At 44.4% G+C, this 17204-nt stretch overlaps 1 protein-coding gene across 1 annotated transcript; it reads left to right on the top strand.

Annotated features, from left to right (window-relative positions):
- Positions 1-599: 599 nt before the first annotated feature.
- LOC121591330 lies at positions 600-3404 on the top strand. Its single transcript, XM_041911706.1, has one exon. The coding sequence runs from the start codon at positions 600-602 to the stop codon at positions 3402-3404; it is 2805 nt and encodes a 934-aa protein (XP_041767640.1).
- The last annotated feature ends 13800 nt before the right edge of the window (positions 3405-17204 follow it).

Below are 17204 nucleotides of genomic sequence, written 5' to 3' on the forward strand. Positions count from 1 at the left end.
TGGTCCCATCCTCGGCAATCGGACGGATTGCATCTTCGGCAACAAGGGTTGCACCTTCAGCGGACAACCGGGCGGGTTGGTCCCATCCTCGGCAATCGGACGGATTGCATTCTTCGGCAACAAGGGTTGCATCTTCGACGGACAACCGGGCGGGTTGGTCCCATCCTCGGCAATCGGACGGATTGCATTCTTCGGCAACAAGGGTTGCATCTTCGACGGACAACCGGGCGGGTGGGTCCCATCCTCGGCAATCGGACGGATTGCATTCTTCGGCAACAAGGGTTGCATCTTCGACGGACAACCGGGCGGGTTGGTCCCATCCTCGGCAATCGGACGGATTGCATTCTTCGGCAACAAGGGTTGCATCTTCGACGGACAACCGGGCGGGTTGGTCCCATCCTCGGCAATCGGACGGATTGCATTCTTCGGCAACAAGGGATGCATCTTCAGCGGACAACCGGGCGGGTTGATTTCATCCTTGACGGACACCCAGGCGGGTTGGTCCCATCCTCGACGGACACCCAGGCATGTTGGTCCTACTTCAAGTACATCAAAGACAACAGCGATCATCGTCAATACGTGGAAATTAGACTTGCCAAATGTCAGTCTCACGTGCACCTCCTGTAGAAGAAGAAGACCAGCAAATCATCGAAGAGCAGGAAGGCATCGAAATGGCACAAGCCAATGGTCAAGAAAGACGTGAAGCGTCGCAGCCAAACTCTTCAAAGTACATCCAAAGTCTACGCGCCAAACACAAAGGCTTATTCCGCAAGCTGGCAAACATAAACACCGAACAGAAAGACGACAGCATATCTCAAGTCCAACGAGGTATGCTGGAAGAACTGAAAGCGGTGCAGAGCCATGTCATGGATTTAATCCTCGAAGAATTGCCAGATGACGTAGACGAAGATTTGGCAAAAGACGAAGCATTCCACTCACTATATGCTTCTAAGGCAGCAAGGTTGGTCGTAATCGACAAAAAGCCATCGTCAGCTACAACACCTCCTGAAGTTGCATCATCATCGGTCTCCATTCAGCATCATCTCAACATCCCAATGCCGACTTTTGATGGTCTATACGAACACTGGCCAACGTTCAAGGCCATGTTCTTAGACATCATGAAGCGGACTAATGACTCGGATGCAGTAAAACTTCACCATCTCAACAAAGCGCTGCAAGGGAAAGCAGCTGGCATCCTGAACACGTCCATTCTGAATGGCAACAACTTCCAGGCGGCTTGGGACGTCTTGGAGAGGCGTTTTGAGAATCCTCGGCTGATTGTCGACAAGCACATCGCAGGATTGCTTCAGCTGAAGCATGCACCCCGAGAATCTGCAAAGGACCTGCGGAAGCTAGCGGAGACGTGCAAGAGTCATGTGGAAGGCTTAGTGTTTATGAAGCAGACTATCGACAGTACCAGCAACCTCATCATCACACATCTTCTCAGCTCATGTATGGACGCTGACACAAGGAAAGCATGGGAGAGTTCGTTGGAACATGGAGAGTTTCCGGATCTCTTCAAAACTCTCGATTTCATCAATCGTCAATGTGAGGTGCTCGAAAGCTGCACGCCAGAGACGTCACGGAAATCAACAAGCACCAAAGCTTTCACCTCCACCACAGCTGCCAATCCATCGTGTGTTCTGTGCCAGCAGCATCATACTCTTCAGAACTGTCCAACCTTCATCGCGATGTCCGTAGTGCATAGGAAAAGTAAAGTACAGTCATTGAAACGCTGTTTCAATTGCCTCAGCGCTGGACACCCGGTTTCGCAGTGCCGATCGAAATGGACGTGCCGTATCTGCAAGAAACGTCATCATCATCTACTTCATGGGGAGCAGCTTCCAGCAGCACCATCTCTTCAGCCTCCAGACGCCGCTGCAACATCTCATCAGCTTCCAGTCGATGCAGCTCAACCAACATTCATCGGGGCATCGATGACTTCATTGACGACAGCAGTGCCATCCACAGTGCTATTGTCAACAGTAGTGCTCAACATCACCGATCGTGCCGGAGTTAGCCATCCAGCAAGAGCTCTCTTGGATAGCGGAGCTCAATCCAACTTCATCACCGGCAGATTGGCACAGTTCCTGGAATTGCCGCGGAAGCTAATCAATCTTCCACTATCAGGTATTGGTGGCAGTACAAGATCGAATGTGCGACATTCCATCGAAACCACCATCCATTCTCGATGCTCGAGCTATACTGCATCATTGGAGTTGCTTGTGCTACCGAAGCTGTCAGCAGACATACCAACTCAACTGATTGATGTCAGCCATTGGAAGATACCTGAAACCTGCATCTTGGCTGATCCATTCTTCAATCGGCCAGGAACCATTGACATCATCTTGGGAGCAACACACTTCTTCGAGATCCTGAGGACCGGACGACTCTCCCTGGGTGACAACATGCCAACCATTCAGGAAACTGAATTTGGTTGGGTAGTCAGTGGCAGTGCTACCATCACCGAACCCATGTCTCCAGTAATGTGTGCGGTGGCAACACACACGAACGAGTTGGACAACCTGATGAAGCAGTTTTTCGCCATCGAAGACCTGAGCAACACACCGAGCTGGAGCATCGAAGAACGAGCCTGTGAGGACCACTACACTGCAACCACCACACGAGAAGAGGATGGCAGGTACATGGTTCAGCTTCCACGCAAGCCAGAAATGATTGGCAAGCTGGGCGATTCAAAGACTATCGCACTTCGACGGTTCCTAGCGATAGAACGTCGACTTCAACGAGAACCCGACACCCAACGTGCCTATGTGGACTTCATGGAAGAGAACCTTCGCTTAGGCCATATGAGCAAGGTGGCAGCTTCTTCAAAGAACGATGAATCGTTTTATCTACCACATCATCCGGTCTTCAAGACCGACAGCACCACGACGAAGTGTCGAGTGGTGTTTGACGCATCGAGCAAATCTTCAACGGGTGTGTCTTTGAACGACACACTAATGGTCGGACCGACAATTCAACAAGATGCCACTTCTATTTTGCTGCGGTTCCGGACTCAACCAGTCGCCCTTACCGCTGACGTCACCAAAATGTACCGGCAGGTTTGGATTCATCCAAAGGACCGATCACTGCAACGCATCATTTGGCGAAGTTCACCCAACGATACGATTCAGGAGTACGAGCTCAACACGGTAACATATGGGACAGCATCCGCTCCATTCCTGGCAGTGCGTTCGTTGCAACAAATCGTAGCGGACCATGGAGGAGAGTTTCCAGTCGCCGCAGAACGTTCCTGTGACTTCTACGTAGATGACTTCGTTTCCGGCGGGCAATCATCTGAAGCGGCGCAGATGCTGCAGCTGCAAACTGAGCAACTCTACGCTAGTGCAGGATTCGAGCTGCGGAAGTGGGCGTCCAGCGACCCATCAGTACTTCAGAAGTGAACCAGGAGAAATTAGCATCCAGCCTTTATGCTACCAGTGGATCGAAGGGACTTCTCGCCACCCTCGGTTTGATTTGGGACCCAGCATCTGACACGTTGCAGTTTAAAATCAACACCCCATACGTGATTGGGGCAATCACCAAGAGAAAGGTGCTATCGTGCATCGCCAGGATCTATGATCCTTTGGGCATCGTCGATCCCGTAAAAGCCATGGCCAAGCAGTTCCTCCAACGCATCTGGACCCTACAAACGGAGCAGCAACAGCCCTGGGGATGGGATGACGAGTTGCCACATCATCTACAAGGAGAATGGATCAACTTCCACAACCAGTTGATACATTTACAAAATCTACACATTCCTCGTGTAGCCATCAGGCCCGATTCGACATCAAGCCAGTTCCATTTTTTCTGCGATGCATCGGAAAAGGGATATGGCGCATGCTGCTACATCAGAAGCCGAGATGACAAAGGGAACATCACGATGCAACTGTACGCGTCGAAAACTAAGGTGAGACCGATAAATAGCAAACACTCCATTGCTCGACTGGAATTGTGCGCTGCACAATTGGCCAGCTTGCTATATGATCGGGTCAGATTAGCGGTCAAGCTCTCGTCTCCTGCAACTTTCTGGACGGATTCCATGACCGTAGTTCATTGGTTACGAGCATCGCCAAATTGCTGGAAACCATTCGTCGCCAATCGCGTCTCCCAAGTGCAACACTTGACCCAAGGAAGTGTTTGGCGGCACATCCCCGGAGTCGACAATCCAGCGGACTTAGCATCGCGTGGTTGCTTGAGCAAGGACCTTCTAGACAATCCGCTATGGTGGCAGGGTCCTTCCTGGATTTGTCTACCCGAGGACCAGTGGCCTGAATCACCATTACCATCATCATGTGAAGCAGCAGCAGCAGAGCAGCGAGTCACCACAGTAGCTTGTCCAGTTACAGAAAAACCACCACATCGCATCTTTACGCTATACTCATCATTCTCCAGGCTTCGAAGGATTGTGGCATATTGGGTGCAATACTTCAACAGGCGCTTCAAGCGTCGACAGTACGCGGGTATTGGACTTACAAGCACCACCTGGTTCGAGTTCTGGGAAACACCACTCTATCTTTTGAAGATATGACGACGTTATTGGCTGAGATCGAGTGTTGCTTGAATTCTCGTCCTCTCACCCCGATGACGGAGGATCCATCTGACGCAACAGCCCTTACCCCAGGCCATTTTTTGGTTGGGTCACATCTGCAGCAGGTTCCAGACGCCGAAACGACGACCGTTCCTGAAAACAGACTTACTCACTGGCGCCTCATACAACAGCTAAAACGCCACTTTTGGACAAGATGGTCCAGGGAATACCTTCAACAGCTTCAGCCGCGTTCGAAATGGATAAGCGAAGGACAAGAGATTAAACCAGGTACGTTAGTATTGATCAAAGAGGACAATGTGCCACCAACGACATGGCCATTGGCACGCGTTACGGAAGTCCATCCAGGAAAAGATGGAAAGATTAGGGTAGCAACGTTGCGCACAAGTACAAAAATGAACATCACTAGGCCACTAGTTAGGTTGTGTGTTTTGCCTATCAATTAGAAATTATTAAAATTGTTCAATTTTAAGGTGGCAGAATGTTGGATTTTGAGATAGGCAGAACACACCCGCGAGTTAGGCAAAGAATTAACAACGCCTATGCATAGGCAACACGCATTACATGTATTTTCCCATTAGACAGAATTCCCATTTAGACCAGTTCAATCCCAAAGAATCCAGTTGGAATATAGCCAACTTAACAGGATTTAAACAGGAAAATGTATGTATCGCTAACGGAGCACGTCGGCTCCTGATAAGAACCCCCCAGAAATCACCAATAAATCAAGTTAGAATTCCAGTATTAATTACTAAGTTCTCTCTTCAACTTTTTGATGAGCATTGCTCTTTTAGAGAAATTCGATTTTCTATAAGAGTGGCAAGACCGCGGTAGGAAATTCCGTAGTTAGTGAAGCGGAGTTTTCCTTCGAGGCGCCAGCCTTTTTAAAGGCTTTTGCTCGGGAGTTCTGCTCCCACGAAATACAGTCCACACGACGGAGTAGGCCGTAGCAACCTACAATCGTGTTAAGAATTATAGTGTCTTTGATTTGATAAATTTATACAGTTAAGACACGTGAAAGTTTATATCGATAATATTTTCATAAGGAACGGTGTAAAAAAGCCGCAATGCTAAGATCAATATAATCCATCGATATTTTTCGATGTTCGAAGTTTCTGAACATTTGAAATAGTTTCCGAACCCGTTATTAAAAAAATATATGAAAAACTTTTTCTAAGTATATTTTGAGTTGCTGAATCTAACTCTCGAAGATCGTTTTGGATACGATGAATAGTTTCAAAGATATTCATAAAAAATCTGCTTTCTTCTTACACACATATTTGAAATGTTCAGCAGTAAGCGGGTTTTCCTTGCGCGGATACTTACGCCTGTGATGCTACACAAAAATCATACGTTGTTAGTAAATAGTTTGACTGTTTGACCGGCTGGTTCTAAACATTTATTCTATCACAAACACTGGATCAAGACCCGGCAGTAAGTACCCTTTAATCCATATACAAAAATAACTCTCCATCAGTTCACAGGAAAACAGACAGCAAAGAGGATTCCACAAAGCACAAGCGGGCTCAGCCTTAACCCGCCCACCCCAATTGCCCCCCAAGGCAAACACGAAAAAAAGGCACGCCTCAAAATCAAACTGCGCAGTGTCTTTGCGTGTGTTGTTTTACTTTTTTCCCATTCGAAGCCCGAACCAACTTCGGCTTTTTACACGAAGAAAGGTTCGAGCCATCGCTTCCGCTCAATGTCGAGCAAGGGTTCGAGCGATAAGCTCCCTCGAACCCATCTCGAACCTTATTTCCTTCGAGCGACTTCGGATTTGTCTGTTGGGTCGTTCATCATTTTTTTCGTTCTTTCGCTTGAGCCACTCGATTTCGTTCTTCGCTGATTTTGGCAGCGCACGAGCGGGTTTCGGTTTCAACTTCCAACAACAACAACCACACGAGGGAGCTCGTGGATACTCACGAAGGAAAAATCACTCAAATTAGAGCGAGAGACAGATAGAAAAAGCCAAAGGTCAATATAAATTCTTCGGCTTTTGACCGTTGGGTTATTTCCTTCGAGCGACTTCGGATTTGTCTGTTGGGTCCACTCAACGTCGAGCAAGGGTTCGAGCGATAGCCTCCCAAGTAGCAGAGCCGAAGTTGTTCAAAGATTTTTCTGTGTGCCAAAGCGAGATGCCCTGTCTTCTCTCTCTCTCTAGATTTTGGACGGCAAACCGCCGCGCGTGTAGAGGTGTGTGCGTGTGACGAAAAATGATGGATGAAAAACGCGAGGAGCGCGGTCTGAAGTATTTCGTTGGTCACCCACACATGCATCTACCAGCGGATTGCGCTACACCGAGTCTACCCATCTTTCTCGATCAACCATGATTTTTTCTGCTATCGCACTCATCCGGGTGTTAGGCATCCTCAGTCTGTCCAGACCTTTCGTTGTGGAAGGATGTGCGGGAGTGATGTGCGATTTCGGCGAATTGCGGCGATTTTGCGGACTGGGCTGTGTCTACACGTACAGTCCAAAACAGCAGAAGTCATACAAAATCATGAAAAAGTCTGCGCCTTCACGTTCCGGCTACTCCGTCGGGTAAACCCTTTACCTAGCCAATCCGAATAGATGTGTTCGTTAAACATGTGTGCGTATCAGGTAGCAGCATTTGTACTGCTTACCTGCCGTATGCCGCTATGATACCGAGCGAGACGCAGAGACAACGCGTCTAGAGGACATGTGTAGCCGTGAGGAAAGTTTTCTGTGTCTCTTTTGCCTTGTCCTTGCCTTTAGATCCTGATGGGTGAAGCATGCATACCTTTCTGGTACGTTCGTGGTATAAGCCATGTTCCCAGCCAACAATTGCCGAAGGCGCTCCGTGTGAAAAATTTTTACTTCAAGATTTCCTTAAGTTTTTACACTAGCAGCAGCTAAAGTAAAAACTTTCAGCACGGCACAAACCGCCATTCACGCACACATTCAAATGCTTGGATTGCTGGTCCTGCCCACGCATACTGTTACGAGTAACCGTGCCGACAAACCGCGTGTCCTTTATTATGGCATGCGGAATGTAAACAAGCTAAAATGACAGGAGATAGGTTTAGACGTTTAGATAGGGTGACAAGATCGATCTTCGAATTTCGAACATCTAAGAAAGGGCAACGTTCGCTGCGTAACGCGATGGCGCAACGGCCATCGCGGGAAAAAAAGGGATAAATACACCGTGCGCAGAACAAACGGTCTCTTTAAAGAATAAACGGTCGAGTGAGAATAGTGAAGCCTGCTGGTGACCGATAAAACGGTCCACTCGAAACAGAGAAAGAAGTCGACTTGCGTTCGTTCTATAAGCCGAATTCGCTATAAGCTATAAGAAGAATACGTTCGTTCTATAAGCCCGAACGCGAATCTATTCGCACACGAATTCGAACGCGTTGATACTATAATCTTTCTCTCGACCAATCGCGTGACGTCACGTCTCGCCGCCACGTGTAATGTAAGAGGAATGCGATCTCTAACGTCCGGCGAGAGAGTGATCAAAGGATCAAGCAACGGGAGATCATTCTTTTTCGTTCGAAGGCCATCGGGTCGTGAAGACGTGTTCGCGAGTGATATCTATACTTTCGTGATTAATCGCACAATTTAGTAAAAGAAAATACCTAATTCGTGAGGAAATATTCGTGTCGCGGCTTCTTGCAAAAACACCTGCAGAATGTCCCGTACGCCGATCTTTCATCAAGGAGAGCCTCTATTCGAAGGGCTGGAGCCGCTTCCCCCCTCTGTTAGAAGGCCAAGCAGTACTGGCAGATCCAGCAGAACCAGTGCAGATCGGTTGGTCAACTCTACTTGCAGGCCTGCGGACACTGGACGGGCGTCATCGAGACCATCGTCGAGGGCATCATCAAAACCGCAAACGACACCCTGAACGAGTTGGTGAGGAGAGCCCGCGAAGCTAAACGTGAGCTAGCGGCAATCGAACGCGAGATAGCAGACGTTGTTGTAGAATCAACGTCTTCGATTGCTGAAAAGGAGCAGGAAATAGAGGAGTGGCTGCATAATACGGATCGTGTAGGAGAGCTGGACCAACGGCCACTGGAATTTAATATTCCCGCCACCGCTACTGGGCCGATGCGTTCGGATAACCATCTCCTACCTCCCTACGCCGTCGAAGTGCCACCTGTGACATGTAGAAAACCGAACGTGCAATCTACAGCGATTGAAGAGGAACTTCATCGGATCAATAAGCAGTACGAACAACAGCTGCTTGAAGAGAGACTGCTCGCGATCGAACGGTGTGAACGATGTCGTATGGCGGAGAAAAAACGCATACTGGAAGAATCATACCGTCCTTCTACAAGCCCAATCGCGATACCTAATGAAAGGCTAGCTAACCAGTACAGACCAGCCGTTAGATTTGTGCCAGTGATACCAGAAAGGACAACACCACACCCCACAGCGCAAAGTTACTCTGCAAACTTTCCGTTATTTAACCAGAGTCAAGTGTCAGCGCGAAAATGTACGAGTCGTGAATTGCCTGTCTTCAGTGGTGACCCTAAGGAATGGATGGCGTTCATTTCGAACTATGAACACTCTGCGGCGATATGCGGCTACACAAACGATGAAAATATGCTGCGGCTGCAGGCGTCTTTGAAGGGAAAGGCTCGTCAAGCAGTTGCTAGTTGTCTGCTATATCCCGATAGTATCCCTGAAGCGATCGAGATTTTGAAGGAGTGCTACGGCCGTCCAGAACTAGTGGTGAACACGCTGATGGCCAATATTCGCCGCATGCCGCCCCCGAAGGAAGACCGGTTTGACGCTTTAGTGGATTATGGTGTCGCTGTGAGGAACTTCTGTGCATCGATAACGGGATCTGGACTGCACAGCTATTTCGATGGTGGACCCCTGCTGAAGGAGCTGGTGGACAAGCTGCCGCCGTATATAAGGCTGAACTGGTACTATTACCAGAACCGCTGTACACATACCACGCTGGCAGTTTTCAACAAGTGGGTGAAGGAGCTTGTACGCGCAGCCAGTCGAGGTGTAAAGCATACCAGCGGTCGTAGGGAGGTGAAACATGACAATAATATCCGTCAGTACGACCGTAAGTACGCTTATCAGTGCATTCATTCCACAGGTCAGACAGCAGTAACAACATCACAACCAGTTACAACTGAGGGCAACAAGTGGCGTTGCTCTGTGTGTGGGGATGGATGTCCTAACGTGTTCAACTGCAGCAGGTTCTTAGGCATGAATGTGAGTTCGCGTTGGACAACTATAAAGCGTGCGTCACTGTGTAGAACGTGCCTCCGCAAACACCCAGGAGCATGCTCAGTAACTACGTTGTGCGGAGTAAATGGGTGCGAACGCCGTCATCATCAGTTGTTACACTCGTCCGGTAGCAACCAAATATCATCACACATCCCGCCAGAATTGAGTCGAGTCAACACCAGCTGTAACGTGCACTCTGCTACTTCCGGAGGAGTTATGTTCAAGTATGTGCCGGTTACGTTATATGGGAATGGGAGGAAGGTTGATACTATCGCTATTTTAGATGACGGATCGTCGGCAACGTTTATGGAGCATGACTTGTTGAAACAGCTAGGCATCAGTGGCAAGCATCGTACATTGTGCATATCGTGGACCGGTAACCAAAGCAGGGTTGAAGACGAGTCCGTAGAATTATCTGTTAAGATATTTGGCGTTGGGTCATCTATCGTATATGACATGAACACGGTCCATACAATTCGTAACCTTGGCTTATGTGATCAATCAGTAGAACCGACGCAATAAGCGACTCACTACAGCCATTTGAGAGGTCTTCCACTACCATTATATCAAAATGCCACTGCGAAGGTCCTAATTGGCATTGATAATTGCTTCTTGAGCCAAACCCTTAAAACGGTCGAAAGAGGGGCAAACGAGCCGTCAGCATCAAAAACCCGACTTGGATGGGTAGTTTACAGGCCATGTTCAAGTGGCGCATCAGATTGTAACCGGTACGACGGAAATACATTTATGAACGTCCATATCTGCCCGTGCTATAAAAAAAAGACGACGAGATGGATCTGGCTCTAAAAGAATACTTCTCTTTAGAATCGCTAGGAGTATATCGACCAATGAAACAATTGCGCTCTGATGACGAAGAACATGCGCTTAAAATTCTTTCTTCGAATGTTCGGTTGGTAGATGGGCATTTCGAAGCGAGCCTTCCATGGAAGTACGACACAATAAAACTTCCTGATAATAAAGCGATGGCTTTGAGGCGTCACGAATGTCTGGAGAGAAAACTGCGCCGTAATCCAGAACTGAATAAAGCCATGCACTCCAAAATTGCAGAGTACGAGCAAAAAGGGTACATCAGAAAGCTTTCACCGATAGAACAAAGCAGCAAAAAGCCAAATGACTGGTTCCTACCGATTTTTCCTGCCACAAACCCGAACAAACCTGGCAAGATACGAGTATTTGATGCAGCTGCAAAGGTGAATGGGGTCAGCCTAAATTAGTTTTTACTGACCGGACTGGATCAACTTGTAGGACTGCTCACGGTCCTTTATAATTGTCGGGAATATAAGGTAGCAGTAACCGGTGACTTTAGAGAAATGTTTTTTTCAAGTGCGGATGAACCCGCGAGACCAACGAAGTCAGATGTTTCTCTGGAATGATGGAAAAATTGGAAGCACTCCTCAACAATATGTGCTACAGGTTATGACGTTTGGTGCAGCATGTTCTCCAAGCACCGCGCACTATGTAAAAAATCTGAACGCAGAAAGATTTGAAGAACAATATCAAAGGGCTGTCGAATGCATCAAATATGAGCACTACAGCACACAGCATGTCATCAATGCTCTCTAGTATAGAAACTGAAGATGAAGGTATCCAATTAGCACAGGAACCGGGTTGAGCCTGGAGCAGAAGCATCTGCGATGTAAATCTTGTTTTTGCTATGTTTTTTTTAATTGAACTGTTACATCTTAATTAGGCCATACGGCCCGTTAAAGATGAAATAAATAATAATAATAATAATCTGTCGAAGTTGAACTTGCGACTGAGAAAGTACTCGGCATGTGGTGGAACACGGAGACGCATGTGTTTACGTTCAAAATCTCTCCACGATATGAGCCGCATACATTACTACAGGGACGAGTACCTACAAAGAGAGAGATTTTGAAAATACTCATGTCTATATATGATCCTCTGGGACTAATTGGTCACCTTCTCATGTGTGTGTGTGTGTGTGTATGTGTGTGTGTGTGTGTGTGTGTGTGTGTGTGTGTGTGTGTGTGTGTGTGTGTGTGTGTGTGAGTGCGTGGGTTTGTGTCTGAAAAACGTAGCTTGCCATGATGTCATATTGCGTTGAAAGTATTCTGATAATGTGTGTTATCATGTGAAACAGCGTGCGTTCACACTTGGATAAAAGCTAAATTTTGCATCGATAGCAGCAAATGTTCTTCGGACAAGAACGCAGGTGTGCTGTTTCATGAATGTGATTGCGACAGCGGTGCGAAATGGAAACGCGCACAATAGCAATGAACTCGGCATTCCCTCACAGGTGTTTCGCCAGTGCACGCCATTGAAAGGCCTGTGTGCATCTCTGCGTTGAACGTTGTGTGCGCATGGGAAATTTTGTGTGTGCATTGAGCAAGCGCGCAGGTGTTCTTTTCAATGGGCGTTACAGGGTTTCCCACGATTTATTGGTCAGTTCCCATGATTTTTTGGTGCGTTCCCACGATTTTTTGGTCGTATCCCATAGATTTTTGGTTCGTTCCCATAATTTATTGGTATTTTCCGATTGGATATCAATACAATTGGACCAAAAAATTCTGGGAAACGACCAAAAAATCGTGGGAACGCATCAACAAAATATGGGAACCCACCAAAAATTGATGGGAACCGACCAATAAATCGTGGGAAACCCTGTATGTTTCATGAGCGCGGCAGTATTCTGTTCTGGTTTTGAATGGGTAGATGCTCACTCGCTTACTCATTGATAGTTTTTATCCATACGATTTTTTGCTGCTCGACAACGATGTGATTCATCGCGTATAAAAGCAGAACGCAGGCAGTGCACGGCATCAGTCGTGTTCAAGTTTTTAACCAGTGTGTTCTTGACGGTCTAAGCAAGCAATTTTTATTACAATGGGTCACGGTAAACATTGTACCGATTATCAGCGCCATATCATTAAGCGAATGGCGGCTGCTGGCATTAAGCGCAGCACGATCGAGTTCGTGATGGAACGATCGTGCACTTTTGTGGCGAACGCGCTTCGGACAACCGAAACGCGCAAGTCACCCGGACGTCCTCGGAAGACCACGGCGGAGGAAGACCGTAAGATTGTAAACATATCGAAGAAACATCCGTTTAGCTCGGCACCAGAGATCCGAGGCAGACTGAAATTGGCGGTGACGCCGAGAACAGTTCAGCGAAGATTGGTCAGTGCCGGGCTACTCGCGCGAGTGCCAGTCAAAGTGCCCAATTTAACACCTGCGCATAAAAACGCACGGGTGCTATTTGCAATTGAGCACATGTTCTTCGATGAAGCGGATTGGCGCAGGGTTTTGTGGTCAGACGAGTCGAAATTCAATCGATAGGGGTCGGACGGACGCAGGTTGGTTCGGCGCCCTGTTAATTGTGCTCTTGATCCGAAGTACTGCTTCAAAACTTTCAAGCATGGCGGTGGTAGTCTCATGGTGTGCAAAAAAACGGGATTAGCTGGTGAAATTTTTTTTTGGGTAAGTGGTGGCGGAAAATAGCAGCGTTATAGTAGGTGATATTAAATTATAGTGAATAATACTACACATAAGTTCTTTTTAATCTTTTGTTAATTCGTTTTAAATATAATTAAAAAAAAATACATAAATAGTTAAGATAGTTTGTACGATCTTTCTCTTTGTAATTTATTCCCAAATCCTTCATTTTAATTCGTGCGTAAGGTGATGAACAATAGGGTGTTAGCACTTAGAAATAGAGCAATTCAAATTAATACAGGTAGCTTAACTAATATTTGTGCATTCCAACCTACATACAACTTAAACTCCACAACTGTTAGCGAATCCTGTATGAATCAGGAATATAGTTATAAAGAACGCCTCCAGATCCTCAAAGCAGAGCTTCTTAACCAAAGTGTCGAAATCGAGAGAGCGTTAAACGGTACAATTTCAAGTGTGGCTTATGAATTTCCGATAGAGAAATCAATGCTTTACATTCCGGAATATCACGGAACAGCAAAAGATCTGGACGGTTTTCTATATCAAATAGAGTATTTTGCGAAACAAATTCCTGAAGGGGAATCAGAAGAAGACCTTATACGAACGGTAATGTTCAAATTGAAGGGAGAGGCTGCGGGTTCTTTTAATCGAATTTTGGATGATTCGTGGAATAGTGTTGAAATGAATCTGATAAAAGTGTTTCGAGAAAAGTTTAACTTGGAAGCCATTTTCCAGCAAGTCGAGACGCTGCAACAAGAGGTCAATGAACCTTTTTACAAAGAACAATATAGACAAAGAATACAAAGAATACATACAAAGAAAGAGTGATGAAACTTAAAGAACATATTATTAATAACGATAGAGCAAATACGGAAGATTTATACGCACTTAAAAACTTAAAAATACATTTCTTGGCTGGTTTAAAGAACCCGGAATTAAAAACTCTTGCGAGAACCAATAAGCATCTCAGTTTTAATGAACTTTTGGAATGTCTCCAGGAAGAGGTAGTGCAAATTGAACATATCCGAAAGATCGAGGAAAGATTAAATCGCACGCAATTTTTCGAAACTTACAGCAATGAGAGTTCCATGAACCCGTACCAAAACTGCTATAATTACACCTATCCAAATAACCAAACTGCTCCTAACGTAGATTGTAGCACTGATAGTAGAAAACGCTGCGATAATGGTAACAGTAGCTTAAACCATTCACATATTAATAATTTTGGGATACCCCAACACAACAGTACAGCATATAATACTAATCCTCCTAAATTTAATAATAATTATTCACGTCCGAGAAGATACTTTACACCATATAGAAACAATAACACACAAAACACAATACCTCAAAATAATTTTACACAAGGGCCTTCTCAAAACAACCTCTACACTAACTCTAACAGCTCACACAATCACCAACAATCCGATAATCCGACTGTGAATCAAAAAAACTAAAACAAGGAGCACTAGTAATATTAATAAAAACACTGGTGTTCCTACAAGCCAAAATAATATATTCTTCTTCGGTTCATGTCAAGAACATCAGAATAAATCTGACAACGGTTTATGTAGCGATTTTGTAGAAGAGAATGAATTGCTTAATATCGATTATATTAAAGACGGTAAATTAATGGCCAAAATTTTATCGAAATGTATGGGAGCAAAAGAAATTTATTATTTAATTGATACTGGAGCCTGCTTTAACTTTCTAAGTTTGGAATTAGCAAAAGAGCTTGGGGCATCTTCAATCGATTATAATGATAATATAAAATTTGCTAGTTTTGATGGAACAGTATCCGACACAGTAGGTTCAATTCTAATTGAATTACATATTGGTAGGTCAACATACCCAATATAATTTTATATAATTAAAACACTTAATGTCCCAGGAATTTTGGGGGTAGAATATCTAAAGAAATACACAGTAAAAGTCGATAAATACTTTCAAAGCATATCCTTAAAAATTCCAGTTAACGGAGAGGTCAATGAAAGTAATATTGAAAAATTACCTATTGATAGCATTGAATGCGATTTAGCATCCCCACCAGAAGATTTCGAACTACTTCCACTTATTGAGAAACAAGAAATAGATTGTGATGTAGTTGAAACAAGTAAGGAGATACAACTGATAGGTTCTGAGAGATACGTGGAATTGTTGAGAAAAATTAGTCTTGATCATTTAGAACAGACTACAGCGAAAGATATAAAAAATATCATTAATGATTTTAAAAATATATTTTATTTGCCAGGGGATAATTTAACATATACAGATGCAGCATCACATGAAATAGAAACAAACTCTAATATTCCCATTTACAAACGCCTATATAGATTTCCGGCAGCATTAAATACGATTATGGAGTTACATATAGAGGAAATGTTAAAGCAACAAATTATAAGACCTAGTAAGAGCCCTTGGAATGCTCCCGTGATGTGCATACCAAAAAAATCTGATGTTGATGGGGAACGAAAATATCGAATTGTTGTTGATTTTCGAGCTATTAATTTAATTACAAAGCCTTTCATTTATCCGATTCTTCGGATAGATGATATAATGGATAACATTGGCCAAAGTAAATATTTTTCCACAATTGATCTGAAATCCGGGTTTTTCCAAATACCGATAGCACGTAAAGACGCTGCGAAAACAGCATTTTCAACGTTCAAAGGACATTATGATTTTTTAAGAATGCCAATGGGTTTGAAAAATAGTCTTTCAACTTTTCAGAAACTTATGAACACTGTCCTTTACGCTATACAACCCGTTAAGGCATTCGTGTACTTGGACGATATTGTAGTGTTTGGTGAATCAGAAGAGGAACATAATCTGAATTTTGTGAAAGTTATAAACGGATTAAAACAGCACAACCTCAAGATTGAACCATCAAAATGTAAAATTCTTCATAAACAAATAAACTATTTGGGTCACACTATAAATGAGGAAGGGATTAAACCTACATTAGCTAATGTTAAATCTTTTTTAAATATGCCAATACCAATAACTCTCAAGGAGCTACGTTCGTTTTTGGGAACCATTAATTTTCCAGGGATTAGAATGTGAAATAAGGTATAGAAAAGGGAAGGAGAATGTGATGGCCGATTTTTTATCAAGTCTTCCTCAAATTAAACTAAGGAAAATACAAGAAGATGGAAAAATTAAAACGGTAGCAGTCATCACACGCCAAAAAATCTAGAAAAACCTTATTTCAAATAACGAAGTAGAGGAAAGTATCAGTAGGCAAACTATGATGGATACTAAACAGGCAAATCACTGGGAAGATTTAATGAAAATGGATTTAGAAAGGGAAACAAGCGAACAAGAAATACAGAGGAGGGACAAATTGAACAATTTAAAAGAAAAAGCAAAACTAAAATTTCAAAATTACACAGGTGCTGATAAAGTGGAAATAGAAAGATCTGAAATTAACACCGTTCTTCAGGAGTTTCACGATGCTCCATTAGGAGGCCACTTAGGAACCAGAAGAATGAAAAGAAGGATTAAGGACTTATTCTTTTGGATGGGGATGGACAAGGATATCGAAGGGTACGTAAGAAGTTGTAAATCGTGCCAGCTCAATAAGATAGGAAGATGCAACAAAATTCCTATGCAAATCACAACCACCTCAAAATATCCTTTTGAAAAAGTATACATGGATATTGTGATTTTACCAGAATCGGAGAAAGGAAATAAATATGGATTGGTTATCCAAGATGATCTCTCCAGATACCTCATTGTAACACCCATGGGAAATCAAGAGGCAACAACAGTAGCGAAAGCCTTTGTAGAGGAGGTTATTTGCCTTGTAGGGGTTCCTATAGAATTAGTAACAGGCCAGGGCACAAATTTTATGAGCCAGGTCATGAAAGATGTATGTAAGCTACTAAAAATTAAAAAAAATCAATACTTCTGCATACCACCCTCAAGGAAATATAGTTGAAAGAGCGAATAGAGAATTAAAAATATATTAAAGACAATTTGTCGGGAAAAATTATAAAACATGGGATAG

The sequence above is a fragment of the Anopheles merus genome, chromosome 2L (genome assembly GCF_017562075.2).
Source record: "Anopheles merus strain MAF chromosome 2L, AmerM5.1, whole genome shotgun sequence".
Lineage (NCBI taxonomy): Eukaryota > Metazoa > Arthropoda > Insecta > Diptera > Culicidae > Anopheles > Anopheles merus.